This window comes from Lepisosteus platostomus, chromosome 1, assembly GCF_059453375.1.
Source record: "Lepisosteus platostomus isolate fLepPlt1 chromosome 1, fLepPlt1.hap1, whole genome shotgun sequence".
In the NCBI taxonomy this organism is placed as follows: Eukaryota; Metazoa; Chordata; class Actinopteri; order Semionotiformes; family Lepisosteidae; genus Lepisosteus; species Lepisosteus platostomus.
In genome coordinates, this window is record NC_142611.1 from 3177453 (window position 1) to 3195956 (window position 18504).

An 18504-nucleotide genomic window follows, 5' to 3' on the forward strand; every position below is an offset into this window, starting at 1 on the left:
ATACAAATAGCCGCGCAGACCACAGAGTTGTGCTGTCTGGTCATAAGGCAGGATCTGTGTCACATTAGAGAGTTCCTGTCTTGAAAACAGACGTGATTCTATTATGAGTCACAGCCACGTGAAGCAGTGTCAGGGCTAAATATTATCATGATTCTGAACATCAGTTTGTGAAAAAGCATCATATATAGTGCTTAGTATACTCCCTGTGTTCTATTTAAGATGCACCCATCCAGGATGTATCCTGCCCAGTGATTTTGTTTGACAGTGAAAATGAATGGATGCTCCCATTTAAGAATGGACACCGAGCTGTCACACCAACACTGAGACAAAATAGGACACAGAGAGATGTAGCAGGAGCACATAAAGAGGTCAACATTAATTCCTGCTTGAAGGGCTGTTTACATGTCGAACTGGGAAAGACTTAAAACCAAATTTTATATATACATACGAATCAAAGCAAACATTTATCATTCGGCTGCAAGACTATTGAAAGTATAAACACCTGAGATTATGGTTTTCCTATAACTTTGTGTACAGTGGGAGTGGGAATGAGCTGAATTCTGCTTTACCTTGATGTTTAGTCCTGTGCTGATGCTGTGAAAGTCTTCCGCAACCAATAAGTTTAAGAACCTGGGAGTCACTGCAAACCAACCAAGTGCATAGTCACATGAATGCTCACACAACCTCAGTGTTTAATAGGCCATATCCTCTGTGTTCATATCAGGTCCATTCACGACCAACATCACAAAAAAGCCTTAAGAGCCATCATATGATATTCAGAGATATTCATATGCTGTTCTTGTAGTGGTCACTCAGAATTAGTGGAAATTTTAAATCCATAATTTGAACGTGTTATTATTATACAGTACCATTACACATCCTCCCTTCATAGGCAATATACTTTATGACATTATGACATCTCTGCGTTGTGGAGGTATGAAACTAGCTGCTACTGAAGACTCCCATCTCAGGTCAATGGGGGCACACCGGAACACACTATGACTGATGGGGCCCCAGAGATCTAGGATAGCCTCTAACTTTATTAACACATCAGCTCTCTGGTGCATTAGCTGTGGCCTACTGAAGGCACTCTCACCCAGACTGAGGCACCTTCCAGCCGAACGAAGCCAGAGAGCGCACTTACTCAGTGAATGACACTGATTACAAGAAGTGTCCTTTCAGCTGAGGCTTTGGCCTGGCCACTACACCCCCGCATTCCCATCCAGTCTGCACGATCGATACCGTTCCCGCAGGCCAGGGGTTCCCCGTCCCGGACACGGGGGACCCCTAAATGTGCTGGTTCGTGTTCCAGCTGAGCTCTGAGTCACCGGAGTTTATCATGAGGAGGGACAGCAGCCAAGTTCACTTTCACCTCAGCGGCCCTAACTTGTAATCATTCCTGAAGTCGTTTCCCAAATTAAAAAAGGCCTTCAATCCCTTTCGCACCTTGGTATATTAAACGATCCCTGAGCTGACTGGCGTGTTTAGAAAATGGCTGGATGGAAAGATATTCTACAATATCAACGCACTGCCATATTGGAAGGTCATACTGGAACACAGAAGGAATCTGTACGACTTGGTCTCGGGCTCAGATTGGACACCTTCCCAATGAATGTCAATGAATTAAGGGATTACAAAACCGGAAAAAAATATGGTTGATGCTACAAGATGTTTGGGAGTAAATCTTCTTTGAAGGGACTCTTCTCCAATGGGTGTGTGCACGAGTCTCAGAGCTACATGAGGTGCTCCAAGGAGTGTTGCAGTCGTGTGGGGTTTTTCACTGAAGGCAGCGCTAGATTAGAAAAAAAGCTTAACATGGAGAAAGGAAAACACGCACATCCTAAATATCAGATGGGAAACCCAGGAGACAAGCCCTCAATTCTGATTAATACCCTGTGGGCATCCCTTTGGCCTCATAAAGGGTGTAGTGTTACAGTGTCCGTAGGAAAATATTATCCTTAAGCTTCAATCCTTCCTTGTCAACGGTGACCTGGGTCACACTCATTTTCAACCGCTGCCAGATTTGTTCCTCTATCCGAAAACCATCCCAAAGATCAAGTGTCAAGTGTATTCCATAATTTCACGGTGAATTAACCTCTGGGGCATGTGTAATTCTATTTGGACAAGGTTGCCTTGGTGACATGCAGTGATGACTAAATGCTGGTGTGAAAATTCTCACAAGGATGTATGAGGACATTTCCTGGCCTGCTCATTCTGCACAGCCTGCAATGTGAATGAAGACGTACTGTTTTTTCTCCCATAACCACTGTTAAATCTACTTAAAATTCATAAAACACACTTTATCCTTTTAGCTGTGGCCTAGATGCACAAAAACTATAAGGAAAATTAATGCTACATAATTAATAATACATTATTATTACTTTTTTCCTAAGACTCAGAGTGGATTTCAGGACAACTACATTGCATAGTAAAAGCTTAAAAATCCCAATTTGTCAAAAAGTTTATTTCTGTACACTATACAAAGAACACACTCTTTCGATTTTTTTACACTACTACTCCAACTGCGGGTGTCATTCAAGATGGGGGTCAACACCTGGTCAATACGTCTCTCCGGTCAGTCGGTGTCCAAATCAAGCCAGGCTGCTTCAGTCAGAGTGCAGGAGAAACATTGACAGCTGCTTTGTCACAGCAAACCAAATACAGCAAGTTATTCCGAGGAGCACCAGAAAACACAAATCAGTTGGTAACAAATACTTCATATTTTTATGTTCGTTAAAAGATGAGGCAGAATATAAAACTTTCTGACAGTCACTCCAACACGAAAAAAATCATGCATATGAAAAATAAAGCTACATATTCCCTTAAAAGCAGATACCATATTAAATGCACTAGGCATGAAAAGGGCCATAGTACATAATCATCCATCGTTAATGAGAAACAATGTCAGTGACTGGAGGCAAAGTGCACAACATTAGAAAGGATACAAACAAGATGAGGCCACGTTTGCACATAGTTAATGGATCTTAGGATCTCAAAGAGCTCTTCCTGTATGAAAGCAAGGTATCATTTTCAGCAACTTGACTGGGTATATTGTACCAGGCTCCCACAACCCTTGGTGTAAAGACGTGCCTCCTCTACCTGTATCCTATGATATGTACTTCACCATTATTCACTGATGCCTGGTTTACAGCCTAATCTGAACAGATGTTTAACGTCTCCACTGGTACATTGCTGGTCCTGTATAGACCTCTACAGACCTTTATAAATTTTTGGGTATAGCTTTCCAATCACAGTCCAAAGCACTTTTGAATTAAGACATGGTCCCAGTCATTCAACTGATGAACAAAAGCCCCAGTTTTTATATTGTCCCACACTGGCCCTGGAAGTGACGCTCCTACAGTATTTAATCACAGTTAAATGACCAATTTCAGTTATATTACACTAGTTTCACTTGATGTTATAATAAAGCGATAGAATACGACTAAAGTAACAGAAATCATGGGCTGTATTTTGGAAAGCTGGAATGTAATCATCTTCGTGCAAGATCTCAATGACTTTGACATTTCAGGCCAGTGGTAAAATATGATTAGGGATACTATTAATGGGACGGATGTTTTTAAGTTTAAAACTGTTTTTTCCCTCTTTCAAATCCTGCTCCACAAAGGAAGTTTCACATGCTCCCAATTTAGTAACATCTTGTATTTCTGACCCCGAGGACAAATACTCGAAGACAGCCTGCCAGAAAAGGATGGCTGTAGCCTTTATAAATAGCTTATGGTAGCTGACCATGAGTACTTGTAATAAATAAAGCGCTGGCATCAAACTAGAAATGCGCTCTCGGATCTCCTATTCGTGTCATTCCTCTTTGGTCACATAAGGATAAAAAAGACTCAGAAAAAAATATTCCTCGGAGGGCACTTCATTTCTGCGGAAGACCCGGCAACAAATTATTTATGGAAGCCTCTTTGGGAAAATTCTGAATTGTGAAGCATATATTCATTGAAATGGAGATTTTATTTTTGCACATCTTCCGCAAGTACCTTTGAAATGTAACTTGGTATCCGTTTAGCTGGGGGTCACTGTGCTGGCAGGCGGTTGTGTCCACATACTTTTGGGAGAGTGGTAATGGCCTAATTAAAAGACTTTAACACTTCACAAGGCAAGAAGTATGAGGGGAAGCCAGTGACAGTCTGTATACACTGTTCCAGCGACTACTAGTGTACATCAGTTGTCATCACACCATTTAAGTACTTTTGAACTTCATTTTCAAGGAGGAAAGACAGCAATTATTCTTTCTCGTATTCTTATTATTATTAGGAGGGCAGCTCAATGGAGTCCTCAGTTCCATTCTGGACCTGGGGTGCTGTCTGCATGGAGTTTGTATGTTCTCCAGGTGCTCCAGCTTCCTCTCACAGTATGTCGCAAAGACACACTGGAAAGTTAAGTGGCTTCTGGGAAAACCGGCCCCGGGTGAGTGTGATGCGATGGACTGGCGTCCTGGTTTGCCCCGCTATGTGCCCCTTGCTTGCTGGGATAAACTCCAGCCCCCCTGCAGCCCTGAACTGGATGAAGAGGTTGGAAAATGAAGGGATGGACATAAGAGGCACTCTTATCCAGGTCTTTTAACATACAAGAATTACACTTCCTTAAAAAAAAACACAGATAATATTATTGTTGTTATCCAGTTTTGCACGTTATAAAGTGTACTTCACAACCCTGAAGTCAGCAGAATCACAGGAGGGTTATATTGTACCTACATGCTGTAAATTTAAAGGTACCGTAACCTTATTGCCTGTGTTATTGTTGTTTTATTCAGTTACTCAGTTTAAAATATTTTGAGTTATTTAGAATTCTCTATTTCAGTTGGTAGTTAGATTAAGGTTAATATACTTTTGTTTTGTTTGTATTCTTACAAGTTTCGGGATAATGTAACTAGAAAAAGAGCGAGATCGGGTAGAGAGAGAGTTTTGAATTATCCAAAGAATATTCTTCCCATCCTCACTGGCAGAGAACCCTTCATTATTCGGCCTCCATCGGCGACACTTGGCGGCGCAGCTGGCGGGCTTCACCCGCGAAGAGCTGCGCTGCCACAGCCGGGCGCCGCGCTCTCCCGGCCGGCGCGGCTCCACCGCAACCCCGCGGACTCAGAGGCCGAGGCCGCGGCCGGGCAGTGTTTGCGTCACCATGGCAACACCCCCGGGGGAATCCACCAGGACAGGAGCTGTCAGTTGCGGGGCCGGTGAGCAACTTGAGGGCGCTTGAACGGCGAGGATTTATTTTGCAACTTAAAACTGCAGAAAAGGAGTAAAAGCGACAGTCACATGGCATTGAGAAACTAAGGGCTTTTGGCTGTGTTTTTTTTTTGGAAACGGTAAAACACTGCGATTTTGTTTTTAAAAAACATCCCAACTGATATTTGTCCAGGGTGTTTAGGCTGAAGATAAGCAATTGTAATGAGTTTAATTTAACTTCAAGACGCCCCGTTTATGATTTATTCTGAATATTAGTTTTTTTGGTAAATAAGTGCCTGGTGCTTGGCAAAAGTTTATTCCTGTGCGTGTTTTTAACCGCAATAAAAAAAGCGAAATAACCTATAGTTTTGCTGACTTTTGCTGTGTTTATAATTGCACTTGATTGGTTTGCGCTGTGAAAGCCAGATGCCTCTTCAGCAGGATAATTTGTTCGTTTTGCATGTGTTGAAAATGAAGGCTGCGGTCTTCCCTGGACTGAGATGGAGAACCAGGACGACTCGGCCTTGAAGGTATGCAACAATTGGATCGATACTTCTTATTTCAATCGGAGTGCCTGAGAAACGACCCGGAGATATTGAAACAATGTTTAATCCTCACATGCTAAATACGTGGTCTATGATAATATACCTATTGTGTTGCTATTGTTGCGTGTTGACATTAAAAATGAGGAAATCTACATACTGTCTTTAAGCAAGTTGAAATGACGCTAGGAATACTGTATCTATTACTGAAGTCGAGATGTATTTGAAGATGTCTTTGCTACTTTATGCACGTCATTCGTAAATCCCAATCTGATTTTCCGAGGGGGTCGTTCTTCCTTCACGTCCTGCTCATGTCTCTTGTTAACGCAGGTACTGCGACAACAGCTGGAAACGTTTGAAGCGCTGCGTCTGCAGACCTTGAAGACCGTCTCTTCAGTGAGTAAAACCCCACCCCGGGATGATCCGTTCTTGTATGGACCCAGAGCTCCGTTACAGGTCCAAACTGTGACCGCCGGCGGCTGCCTGTGTGCTTCAGAACTACAAAAGCAGTTCCCAGTCAGGCAGGCTGTGCCCTGAGTACAACAGGGGGGCTGGTGTCAGTACTGCGCAAGAACAGAGAGAGGTCAAAAACCAGAAGAGGCCATTCAGGCCAGATAACGCGTCCAGATAGGTGGCACGGTGGCTGGGGTCCTGGGTTCAGATCTGGGAGTTTGCATGTTCCCCCTGTGTTCGTGTGGGTTTCCACCAGGTGCTCCGGTATCCTCCCCACCGTCTAAAGTTTTCAACGAACAGTAATCGCGCCTTGGCTAAACCTCATAGGCTAGACGTGCACAGGCTAAAGAGGTGCTTGACAGTTAACTGACTTCTGGGAAAACTGGCCCTGGTGTTTAGTGTTTAATGTTTCTTTATTAGCCCTATACAATTTCTTGCATTAGGAATTCGTCTTTTCGCATACCCCAGCTTTTCACACAGACAGGGAGAAAAGCTTGGGGTCAAAGCGCAGGGTCAGCCATTGTACAGCAGAGCAGTTGGGGTTAAGGGCCTTGCTCAGGGGCCCAACGGAGTAGGATTCCTCTGCGAGCCGCAGGATTTGAACCGGCAACCTTCCAGTCACAGGCGCAGATCCTGAGCCACAGAGCCACCACTCTGGTGTGAGGGAGTCTGTGTCTTTGTGCACCCTGTGATGGCCAGATGCTTGCTGGGATACTGGGAGAGGCTTTACTGGATAAAGTAAAGTGGTGCGGATTGGATGGATGTTTTTCATTTTGTGAAGTATCAGGTCTCCTCTTAATCTTCTCTGGTCAAGACTTAAATGGTTCAGTTCTTGTTTCCTGTGAGTGTAGGACATTGCTTTAAGCCCTATATGGTATCTTTTCTGGACTGATTCCGAAGCAGCAATATTTTTTTTTTGGTGGTGATTAAAATTGTGCGTAATATTCTAAATGTGGTTTTACTAATGCATTATCCTTTAAATATGATATATCAAACATGAATCTTTAACCTGATTTTTTTCTAGGTCCAGTCAGAAATTAATGAAATATTGAGCAGTTCTGAGCCTGAGTGCAGAAGTGATCGTGCTAGCCCTTCAAATCCCTCAGGGTCAACTTCTCCAAGGAGGGAATTGCAGGTACAGTATTCTTTTTCATCTAGCTGTAATTGTAATTTTTAATAAGCAGATTGAAACTTACTGTATTTTCAGATCTTTTAAAATGTGAGAAATGCTTTATTTTCAGGGCGTGCAAAATCCACTTTTTATATCTGCATTACAAATTCAGTTAGTGTGTTAAGTATTCAAAAATACCGATTTCATAAATTACATATATCAATTATTATTAAATTCATAACCATTTGATTAGTTATTATTGACCTCTTATACTGTTGGCTAGCAAAATATTTGATCAGCTTTATGTTTTTATTTGAATGTAAAAGGATAGAAATAGGTTCTAACGTGTTTGATGTTATTTTTCCAAACTGCTTCTAAAGACTGGAAGAAATGTGCCAGATTCACCACAAGGGGGCGCCGTGGGACCTCTGCAGACTGATGTTGGGAGCAATATAACGCCCGTTCCGTCTTTAAAGAACAGCCTCAGCCATGCGGTGACCTCATCTCCAAGGGAGTCTTTCGTCAGCACTTTGTCTTTTAAAATGGGAGGACAGGAAATTAAGCGCGCCTCTAACGAAAACAAATCACACAGACAAGAACCCTTACACTGCCTTGCTGATGCTGGTATGTATCTGGACAATGGTGGAGGTCCCCAAAACCGACATTCACCAGCTGCATCCTCCACAGTGGGCAGATATCCCTTGTCCCAGGCTTCTCCAGACCGTAACCAGGACCTCTGGAGCACCCTGGAGAAAGTCAGCATCGCCAGCGAGCTGATGAAAGAGGAGATGGAAAGGTCCCAGAGGCGGGAATTAGCTTTGGCGCTTGAACTCGAGTACCTCAAACAATCAATGAGGCCTTCCTCCAAAGGACTGAGTGATGATGAGATGAATCACAGTCCAAGGGGAGCTTTTCATCACGAAGGAGACCTGCCAAATGCTTCAGGTCTTCCATTAAACACGGATGGTAAATGCGAAAGGATTGCGAAGTTAGAAAAAATGGTAGAGAGACTACAGAATGCCCAGGTTTCCCTGGAAGAAAATAACCTGAATCTCAGGAGGCCGATCAGAGGAGGCAGTGAACACCAGATACCTGCAGATTCCAATTGCACTCACCCGCACGCTACCCAGGACACAACACATACAGGACAAGGAATGGCTGATAATAGGAACCTCATTCCCAAGGCCAGCCAGATGCAAACAGCACAGTTCTGTGTTTCTGAAAATGGTTTGGAAACACAAAGAGAGGGCCCAGGCAGTGAGGCCAAAGGTGATCGGAAGGAGACCAAAGTCCTTGTAAGGGAAAGTGAAATGCCTGTGATGATGAACTCCTTGCAAAGTGATAAATCAGAAAAAGAGGCTGAAGACATGTCGGCGCTGAAGGGCCTTGAAATTGTAAGGCCTCGTGAGCCCTCCGAAGAGCAGAATCTGGCAGATGCGGACCAAGTCACTCGTCTCGAGAAGGAAAAGCAAGAGATTGAAAAAAAGTTCAAGACGATGGAGGAATATAGTAAACAATGTGTTAAGGAACTGAAGAAACTCTTGCGAAAATATGAAGACCTGAAAACCCGTAACAGAGCTCTTGATGGCCAGAACAAGCAGCTCTTGTCAGAAAAACAGATGTTAATTAGCTTCCTTGACGCAGTGAAAGAGGAGAAACAGAGAGCTCACGACAACACACTCAGCATTTTGAAGGAGAACGACAATATCAAAGACTTGCTGGACAAGGCGAATCAAAGCTTTGCTCAGCTGAGAGGCGAGAAACAGCAGCTGCAAGGCAAGGTGGCTCTTTTGGCGAGTGAAGTGAGTCACCTGACAGAAGCGCTTGGAACCAGTAAACTGGAAATCCAGAGACTTGAAGGGAAGGGCACTCTGCTTCAGCTGATACAGGAGGTCCACGAGGAGAGGCCCAGTGCTGATCTGGCCCACCAGGATCCTGACAATGTGAGAAGGATCCTGCAGAAGGAGGTGGGGCAGCTGGTTTCCCAAAAACAAGCAACCGAGAAAAAGCTCCAAGATGATATCCAGACAGTCCAGGCAGAAAGAGTCCTGAGCAGTGTGAGCAAAGAGTGCGAGGTGCTATCTGTTGTGGTGGCCCAGCTGAGGGAGGACAATCACGTCCTGAAGCAGGAGCTCGAGCAGAGCGCTCACCAGAGCCTGCTCCTCGAGAGCACCGTCAAGGGACTGAAGGAAGAGCGAAGGCTGTTGGAGAACTGTCTCTTCACCGTGCAAAGCGAGAAGGAAATTCTGCAGCTGGAAGTTCGAAAGCTCCATCGGGATTACCTTGATCTCAGCAGCACCGTCGCCGTTCAGCTGGGGAACAGAAGCCTGGATGTGTCCAGCAGTTCTCTGGGCTTAAAAGATTTATCTGATGCTAAAGATGGCGACTCCATACATGATGGCCCAAGAGGTAAGGTTCATGTTGTTTACTCTTACATAGAAATACTATTTCATCACGACTAATAGTAAATTATTATATCATCACATATGGAACTGAAATATTTATATTTTATATATGTACATAATAAGCGCTGTTTATTGCATAAGAAATTTAAACTCTGTCCTTGATCAATTCTCATATTTCGATTAAAACAAAATCAGCATAACTGTTGTACATTCTCTACCTTATCAACCCCTAAGAAGATGAAAACATTTATTCCAAAGATTCTACCATTAGTGTGTTTTCAAACCTTATTTTTTAAGGAATTTAACAAAAGCTTTTGCTTCACACAAATAAATAGGACTTGGTTGTTTTTCTCTGTTTCAGAATTATGCAGACAAAGGTCTCTACAATATGAATGTTTTTTTTACAGTGTATATATTTTGCAGACAATAAACTATTTAAATTCTTTGTGCTATCAGTTCAAACACAATCTGTCTGTCTTCATGGCCAATTTCTTTAACATTGAAAAAAAACAGTCTTCCCCACTGAGAAGAAAAGCGAAACACGAAGCTGCTGGGCATTTAAAATAAACATTCTTCACACACAAAATAGGACTGGTTTCAATTCAAAAGCTCCTTCTGAAAGGTCTGATGTGGTTGTGATCCCACAGAGAAACTGCAAATCGATCTGATAAGGAAGCGGTTTGAGGAAGGAGAGCTGAGAAGAGAACAGAGATCTAAAAGTCCTGGGGGTCGGTGTGACCTGAGGCTGGAGAGAGGCCAGGCAGACAAGGATCCGAGCATCACGTAGCCCCTTGTCAAATCGCCACCAGCAGGAATGAAGGAACTCGACCAAACAGGCTCTTTTCAAGATCTCAGATGAGCTAAATGAAGCGGCGTGCTCTTAAGGCACCAAACATTATTTTATTTTCCAGCAGCAAACTACAGAAATAAAAATATGTGCTTTTTTTAGTGACTTTTCTTTGTTTATCCTTTGCGCAAAATTCCGTGAAGCAGGGTGATGCTTTAAGTTCTTCTGTATATAGAGCAACGTCAATCCCACTCTGTGCCACAGTGGCTCACTGGGTCAGAGCCTATCCCGGCTTCCTTATGCTCCCAAGGAAACAAGCATGTTTTTGCATTCACAAGTCACTCAAAATGCTCTTCATTCAAGTTGCAGAATATGAAAACAAGATAAGTGATGTTTCAGGTCTCTTAGAAAATGCTCCAAGAAGACTTCTGAAATATTGCCTTGTTCAAGCTTCCTATGGCACCTTTACATTCCATAACAATCTTCCTGTTTCCTCCCTCCATCATTCCTGTCTGACAGAATCAGCCTAATTTATCAGCTATGTTGAATAACATGTTCTCAGTAAATAGATCTACTCTTTAAAACATAACTTTATTTGAATAAATAAAGTGAAACAGTCTCCCACTGACTGAAGTGGTTTAACTGACACTCTTTCACTGTGGTGGAGTGGAGGAGAAAGGTCCACGTGAGCAAGAGGAAGACGTGAGTGCTGTGGCCACGTCTTCTTCAGAACAATCCCAGGAGTCTGGGGATCAGTATGCCATGACAGCAGGTATGCTCATGTAGTTCCCAGCATGCACTGATCTAAAACAGAATGAAAAAGCCCATCACATCAGTGTCGGTGAACAAAACAGTGCTTTACTTCACTGCCTACCTGCAAACCTGCTAATAAGACATTATTGTCAAAAAGGACATAAAACTTTTCATTTCAAAGGACTCCCAAAGTAATTCATATGTACAGTAGTAAGGGACACAACCTCTCATGGTCTCCACCAATCCATAGCAGCAGCATAGCAGATCAAGTCTTGCCATTTGAATTAAGGGGGAAAACGAGGAAGACCAGATTGCACAAGCCCAGAGTGGAATTAAACCATGACACCAGAATCAACACCCCTCCTCTTCCGAACATTAGCTTAGTTTCTTTAATGACATTGATGTGATGAGTCAGCTCATCACCAGAGCAGCACTTCCTACAAAGTTGTCTCGCTGGTCACCAATTCAGCTTGAATCTGATACATTCCAATACTTTTTGAAGTCACAAAATACCCATGTTTTCCTTAAGAACAGATTTAAGTTGTTTTGAGGTCGCCCTGACTGAAATAATTGTAATAAATTAAACACCGGCATCCTCCAATTGGTTGTTTTGAGTTTACCCTGGTTGACTACTGAAATAATAAAAACTGGAATCCTTCAATTGTTTGTGTCCCATACTCTCAGTCTTAGTCTGACCTATGTCAAGAGCCAGCTGTGATCAAGATTCCCCAAGCAGCAGTATATTACAGGACTGGGCGGCCTTGTCTTGGTGAGAGTGTGGGACTTGAGGACCGTGCCCTTAACTACTCCTGATAACAATTACGCTCAAGTAGGCGCTGTGAGGCTCGCGCGGGATACGCCCAGCAGCCCTAGTGCTAGTGCTGGCCGAAACTGTACAGTCTGTTCCTGTCCTGGCGGGAGGTTTGCAGCCATAAAAGCTGTGCCGATTAAGAGATGGCAATTCAAAGGTGGCGAGGACAACAACAAAAACAACAGGGGCTGGTGATTCTGTTATTTTAAAGACAGGATTCAATTCAGTGTAACATACCTCGTGAAAAACAATTTCCTCCAATACTCACAGTTACTCACAGGGAAGCTATAGCATTTGGGGTCAGTATCTCTCTCTTCCACTTGTACAGATATGATATTACCTCCTTGTTGATTTGCACCATTATTCCAGAATGTCCAATATACTATTGGTTAAACTTCTGACTAGGAATCTTACTTGTTGACGTTTGCTGTGATGATGCTTTTCACAGGCATGCTCTTAGGTCCAGGTGATGGGTGGAATATCTTCCCCTCCTTGTTGGTTATGGCAAATTTGGGCTTCTTCACGATGTATAGGTCTGCAGAGTGGGAGGGATAAGGATCGAATGTGCCTGATTTCATGCCACCAATCTGGAACAAGAACAAAATGAAAAAAGGCTAATTTTCATTTAGTTATATACTGTATTTGTGGGGAGTAATCTACCAATTGCTTTTATAAAAACTCAACCAACTTGTAAATTGCTCTTAAACCAAGCTTAACAATGCCCATGGCAAGGAAGCATGACCTGAGCGCTCCTGCAGCAGGCTTACCTGGTGTGCCTCCTGAGAGCATCTTGACCTGGTTTGCCTCCTGACAGTATGGTCACCTGGTGTGCCTCCTGACAGCATGCTCACCTGGTGTGCCTCCTGACAGCATGCTCACCTGGTGTGCCTCCTGACAGCATGCTCACCTGGTGTACCTCCCCACAGCATGCTCACCTGGTGTGCCACCTGAGAGCATCTTGACCTGGTGTGCCTCCTGACAGTATGGTCACCTGGTGTGCCTCCTGACAGCATGCTCACCTGGTGTGCCTCCTGACAGCATGCTCGCCTGGTGTGCCTCCTGACAGCATGCTTGCCTGGTGTACCTCCTGACAGCATGCTCGCCTGGTGTACCTCCCCACAGCATGCTCACCTGGTGTGCCACCTGAGAGCATCTTGACCTGGTGTGCCTCCTGACAGTGTGCTCACCTGTTGTGGCACCTGACAGTGTCTTGACCTTGTTTGCCTCCTGACAGTGTGGTCACCTTGTGTGCCACCTGACAGCTTCTTGACCTGGTTTGCCTCCTGACAGTGTGCTCAACGGATGTGACACCTGATGACACATTCTATAGTGCCTTACAGGAGAAAGGATGCTGACCGGAGCACAAGTGTCATTTCTGAGTGTGAAGCTGAAAAACCACGGGTGACCTCAGCCCACATTACCCTAGCAGAGTTTCATCAAAAGTGGATCCCTATGTGGGGATTCTGGCAACAACTCATTAATGACAGTCACACTCAACCTTGGACTTGTAGAAACACTTGAGAACCCCTGACTTAATTGATTGAATCCTTTGTACTGTAGAATTCACTCAGGCATATCTCCTGTACAGTACAATTGCAGGCAGATAAAGGATGCAGAAGACCTGTTGTTTGACTCTGGGAGTGACAAGTTCACCTTACTGAAACAGCGTGTGACAAACAGTTGAACATGTATGGTACACAAGAAACTCACAGGAATGGAGCAGTGTTTGGATAATGAAAGGCCTTGGAAATGGCCTTTTTATTTTAGATCAGAGCAGACAGACAGAGCAGAGCACAAAAGTACATTGTGCTGTCTTGCTTCCCCGCTGTATTATTAAACTTACAGTGAAATGTGTAAGGATGGATGCTGTTCTTTGGGGGCGGATTCTATATGAAAAAATACTTACCTTTTTGGCGGGCGAGCTTGGCTTAAATGGCGGTGTCCCTTTCTTCTTCTCTTCTGGTTTCTTTACAGGCGGCAGGGGTTTATCGAACTTGTAGGGATTGGTATCGAAAACCTCCTTTGGGTAAAGGTTTAAACGAAAGGCTCCTCCCTTGAGCATGGACCTGTGCGCTGCCACCTCTTTCTGCAAAACAACATTGATTCTTTTTTCTCAGGGAGAAGAATGGTAATTTACAGATGTGAAGCATCGCGCATTCAGTCCCCACGTGGTCTCCGTTGTGTTCCTTTAAACCCGGCCGCAGCAGACGCCTGTCCTTCTTCAGAGTTACGATCCATCCACCCGTTCCCTAACCACATTATCCAATTCCGGGTCATGGGAGAGCCGGAGCCTTCCCAGCAAGGAACGGGCGCAAAGCCGGATACACCCTGGGCGGGACGCCAGTCCATCACAGGGCCCAAACACAGACACACGAACACTCACACCTAGGGCCAATTTTCCCAGAAACCAATTAACCCACCGGTCTTTGGACTGTGGGAGGAAGCCCACATGAACAAGGGGAGATCATACAAACCCAACGCGATAGAGCGTCCCCGGTCCAGAATTGGCTTGTTTGCAGAGGGCTTGGATTTGAGGGGACATAGCTGATGAGTTTCAAACCATACATGTACATGAGTTATCTAGCGCGTTGTCAGGGGAATCCTGATCCTGGAGAGCTGCATGCCTGGGGGGTTTATGAAACACCTCACGTTTCCAAATGCCTGAGAGACATTGAGTGCAAAACAATATAACGAAAGAGTCAGACCATTCAGTAACTGACAGCCTCAGGGAATGAACACCCACACGTACACAAGACTGTATGTGAATCACCAGCGAGGAATTTATAGAACTAAAGACAGGTAGACTTCAGCAATAACAAAAGTGATTTAGATGAGTGGGGTAAAAGTAAATGTAGCTCAGTTTACTACCACATCTTGGACAAGTACTCCTGGATAAAGCAAGAACAGAATCATGAAGCTGCTGACAGGAGTAATAAAAAATGCCTGGACAAGCACAAGTAGGTGACGTGCTCCTCTATTCCATCTGCATTCTTTGTGTCTTTTGTTTAAATCTGTTAATTGGCTTTACAACAGAAAAACTACAGCTCTTGAGAAATAGCTTGAAAGCTACTTCTCTGTAGGTTAAGAGGTAGTTTTACAGGGTGAACATATAAAGACTCTGATGCTAACTTGTTCGAATTATTTAATGACAGGATTTTTATGAGTGCTTTTCCAAATTTAAAACATTTCATGCCTTTGTGTTGGAAAGACATTGTTCCTAAAGAAACAACTGCAAAATAATCCCGTGATTATTGTCCATGATGATATGTTTGCTACCATCCATATGATAGCTGTTTTTTTATCAAACCAAGCTCACCTTCCTGATTTCTCTCGCTCTATCAAAAGGGTCAGCAGTGTATGGGTACTGTTTAGACAACGTGACATTGGGATACCTGGAAGAAATGAGTTAATAAATAAGAAAATAAGAAAAAAACGAACTGAATATGGTAGTCTAACTTAATGATTAATTTATTCTGAATTAAATAAAATTGTAACACAAAGAGAAAATTGAAACTGTTATTGCAAACACGATGCATGGTCCTCTATTTCTTACCCGTATCCAGTTCCCATTTTTAAGGGGTTAGTTAAGATGTTCTTTCCTGGAGACTTGTAGGGCTTCTTGGGTACCTGCAGTGCACTCATTGCTGCAACAGGGCCAGACAGTGTTCCATAGCAGCTGCCAAGTCCTGACCTTGAGCACACAGAATCAACACGATTTAAGCCAGAGTTGCCACAGTGACTACAGTACCTGAAGATCTGGGTCTCCCTGTGAACCTCTCATCTGTGTTTAACAGGCTCTCTGTGTTTAACAGCTGTTTAATCATGTGACCCAATTCACTTTCGTTGTCACTATGCCTTGAAATATTTACTTTTAATCAGCTGCGAAAAACTTTGTTACAGCAATTTCCAGCAATAAAATGACTACAATGAAAGCCCCGTGTTTCTTTGGCTACCGCCTCGCAGGCAACAGCATGGGAAAAATGCTCCCGGCGTCAATAATCCAAAATCAACCGATAACCTGACAGACCCACTCCGACCAAGAATATCCAGACATCACGTGTTTGCATAAAACAAGACTTTAGCAGTGGGCTGCAGGGGGCGCAGTTACGATCACTGCTGCCCCCTGCTTGGGCCCTGGGTTCAGTCCTGGTCTGCGTGAAGTTTGTAGTGTATATTCCCTGCGTTCACGTGGGTTTCCTTCGGCTGCTCCAGTGTCCCTCACATATCCCAAAATTATGCTGGTACGTTAACTGGGTTTTAGGAAAACGAGTCCTGGTGTGAATGTGTGTGCCTTTGTGTGTGCCCTGCGATCGACTAGTGTCCTGCCCAGGCTGTGTCCTGCCTTGGGCCCATTGCTAGCTGGGATAGGCTCCGACTCCAGTTAGAAATGGATGGGTGGATGGAAGTATTTATCAGTTCGGCAGGGCCTCGGTCTCTTCATAATAATCTCTAGTTCTGGCTCGAATGAAGCTTAGCCGTGCCCTCCAGAGTGTTTAACGGAAGACACCACAAGGCACACAGTTCACATACAATAGAATCAATTGCTCCCACGACCTGCGAGAACATCCCTTCAAGCACACAGCAATGGTACTTTTGTGGCTTCGAATTTAGTTTTTCAAATGGGGATATCGGGACCACAACCGAGCGCGTCATTTATACTGTCGGCAAACGCAGAACAACCCCCCTCCCCCCCATGTGTACAGTTAGGAAAAGGGAAATCCTTACGGTTTCTTCTCTCCGTTGCTGGGAAGAAAGGCCTTTCCCACGTTCTTCTTGGACTGCTGCAGCCGGAACTGTCTGCGGAGCTTGATCGGGTCGCTGTAGGCCTCTTTCTCAAAGATTCGTTTGTACTGGGAGTCAAAATAGCCCACCTGTAGGGCAGACTTCACCTTGGTGCCGCCTGGCATCATCTGCTTGCTCTTCTGGGCAGATTCATTGAAGGGCCCTTGCACGCCAACAAGTAATAAGTAACTAATTAGAAACGCTGACCGTAGGGTTTCAATCGATCTATGGTTGGAAATATATTAGTCTGCAAGAAATAAATGTTAATGACTACAGGAGGATTTACATACCTTTATATGATAATGTACCTACTATATGAGAATTTACACCGTGTTATATTATACACTGATGGTTCTTACAAATAAAACGTGTGACATAAGAGCAACGTCAGGAGGCTGTATATCTGTACATGTTCCTCTGCATAGTCAAATACGTCCAGTTAAGAGCTAAGCTGGGAGTAGGTAGGTGATGAAATCCTTCAACTGGCCAGTACAGGACTTAGATCAGCTTACAATTACTGAAACATATATATTTTGGTTTTTTTTTCTGACAAATTTCAATAACACAGACAAAAACCCATGATGGGAATAAAAAAGCAAACCCAACTGTTGTAGGGGGAGGTGTACTTGTCTCCAATGGAGATGTAGCCCATCTCCCGGAAGAGACCGATCCTCTCCATGTCTGACTTTCCTTCCTGAGGCATGGCTGGGGAAACAGACCGCTGTGGCGCAGAGCAACACCGAGGAAGACTGTTCGGTCAGGAGGGTGTCTGTCTGGAAACAGAGCGAATGAGACCAGCTGCCGCAAAAAATCAGAGCTTTCACCGTTTCTCAAAAGGATTGCTTTCCTATTTGCAGAATTAAATGATTCCCTTTCCAATTCAGCAGCATGGATTTAGATCCATAATTTAAAGATTCTGCTTTGCCATATTTATTATTGTATTTGTATTTGTACATTGCTTGTACAGTATGTATTATTTGTATGTATTTCAACTCATCATTGATGTCTCATGTTTATGTTGCAGACAGGGAATTAAATTCATCCTTTTAATGTTAAGAACTTCACTATTATACATGAACTAAGTCAAAAAGAAGGACAAAACAGCATGGGTGCATTACCTAAAATAAAAAATAAGAAAACATTTTTTAAATACCTTGTTTAAAAATCAGGACCTATCACCACCTGCAAAGCGTCTGTAGTCTATGAAGATGAAATAATAATAGACTTTTAAGCAAGTACCTGGACCAAGTAGATTTGCAGTCAGAACCAAAGTGTGATTAAAAAACAATCAATTGCATGAGGTTTAATTAGGTATCATTATCATGTAACAATCCATACAATAAAGCAGTATTTATTTTCATTTGCATGTTTTCAGAAACAAAGGCAAAAAACATTCAAAACAGCAGGAAATCTCACCCGAGCGATTCAGTATGTTTTTTTAAGCTATTAAATGAAAGATACTCCGCTTTTTCTGCAGCACTTACCAGCCGCTCATGCCTGAAGCAGATTGAGTCTATGTTTCTTGCTGGCTTCAGATTTGTTTACACCGTTACCTTGGAGCCGGACGGGCCCACGAGAGTCTGGCAGTCAAAAAGGATGGGGGTGAAAATGTATACCACGTAAAAAATTAAGGAAATGACTAGAATATTTATAGACGATTTCTGAAGA

At 43.6% G+C, this 18504-nt stretch overlaps 2 protein-coding genes across 6 annotated transcripts; one reads left to right on the plus strand and one right to left on the minus strand.

The window, feature by feature from the left end:
* The first annotated feature begins 40 nt into the window (after positions 1-40).
* On the plus strand, positions 41-10656 carry ccdc110 (coiled-coil domain containing 110). Of its 2 annotated transcripts, none has more exons than XM_088639688.1 (6): positions 41-5332; positions 5670-5722; positions 6065-6130; positions 7212-7322; positions 7679-9707; positions 10351-10656. In XM_088639688.1, exons 2-6 carry the CDS (start codon positions 5693-5695, stop codon positions 10488-10490), a joined length of 2376 nt encoding a protein of 791 aa, XP_088495814.1. In that variant the 5' UTR covers positions 41-5332; positions 5670-5692; the 3' UTR covers positions 10491-10656. The 2 variants fall into 2 exon arrangements, with proteins under 2 accessions (XP_088495814.1, XP_088495803.1); XM_088639677.1 differs by having other exon boundaries at positions 41-5200.
* Positions 10657-11062: 406 nt separating this feature from the next.
* Positions 11063-18416, minus strand: cfap96 (cilia and flagella associated protein 96). 4 transcript variants are annotated; one of them, XM_088640115.1, is made up of 9 exons: positions 18321-18416; positions 17990-18036; positions 17443-17605; positions 16780-16999; positions 15608-15745; positions 15371-15446; positions 13961-14140; positions 12469-12641; positions 11063-11294 (listed from the first exon to the last, which is right to left on the minus strand). In XM_088640115.1, the coding sequence occupies exons 3-9, from the start codon at positions 17537-17539 to the stop codon at positions 11243-11245; spliced, it is 936 nt and encodes a 311-aa protein (XP_088496241.1). In that variant the 5' UTR covers positions 17540-17605; positions 17990-18036; positions 18321-18416; the 3' UTR covers positions 11063-11242. The 4 variants fall into 4 exon arrangements, with proteins under 4 accessions (XP_088496241.1, XP_088496221.1, XP_088496231.1 ...); XM_088640095.1 differs by having other exon boundaries at positions 17443-17609; XM_088640105.1 differs by lacking the exon at positions 18321-18416 and adding an exon at positions 18253-18273 and having other exon boundaries at positions 17443-17609.
* Between the last annotated feature and the right edge of the window lie 88 nt (positions 18417-18504).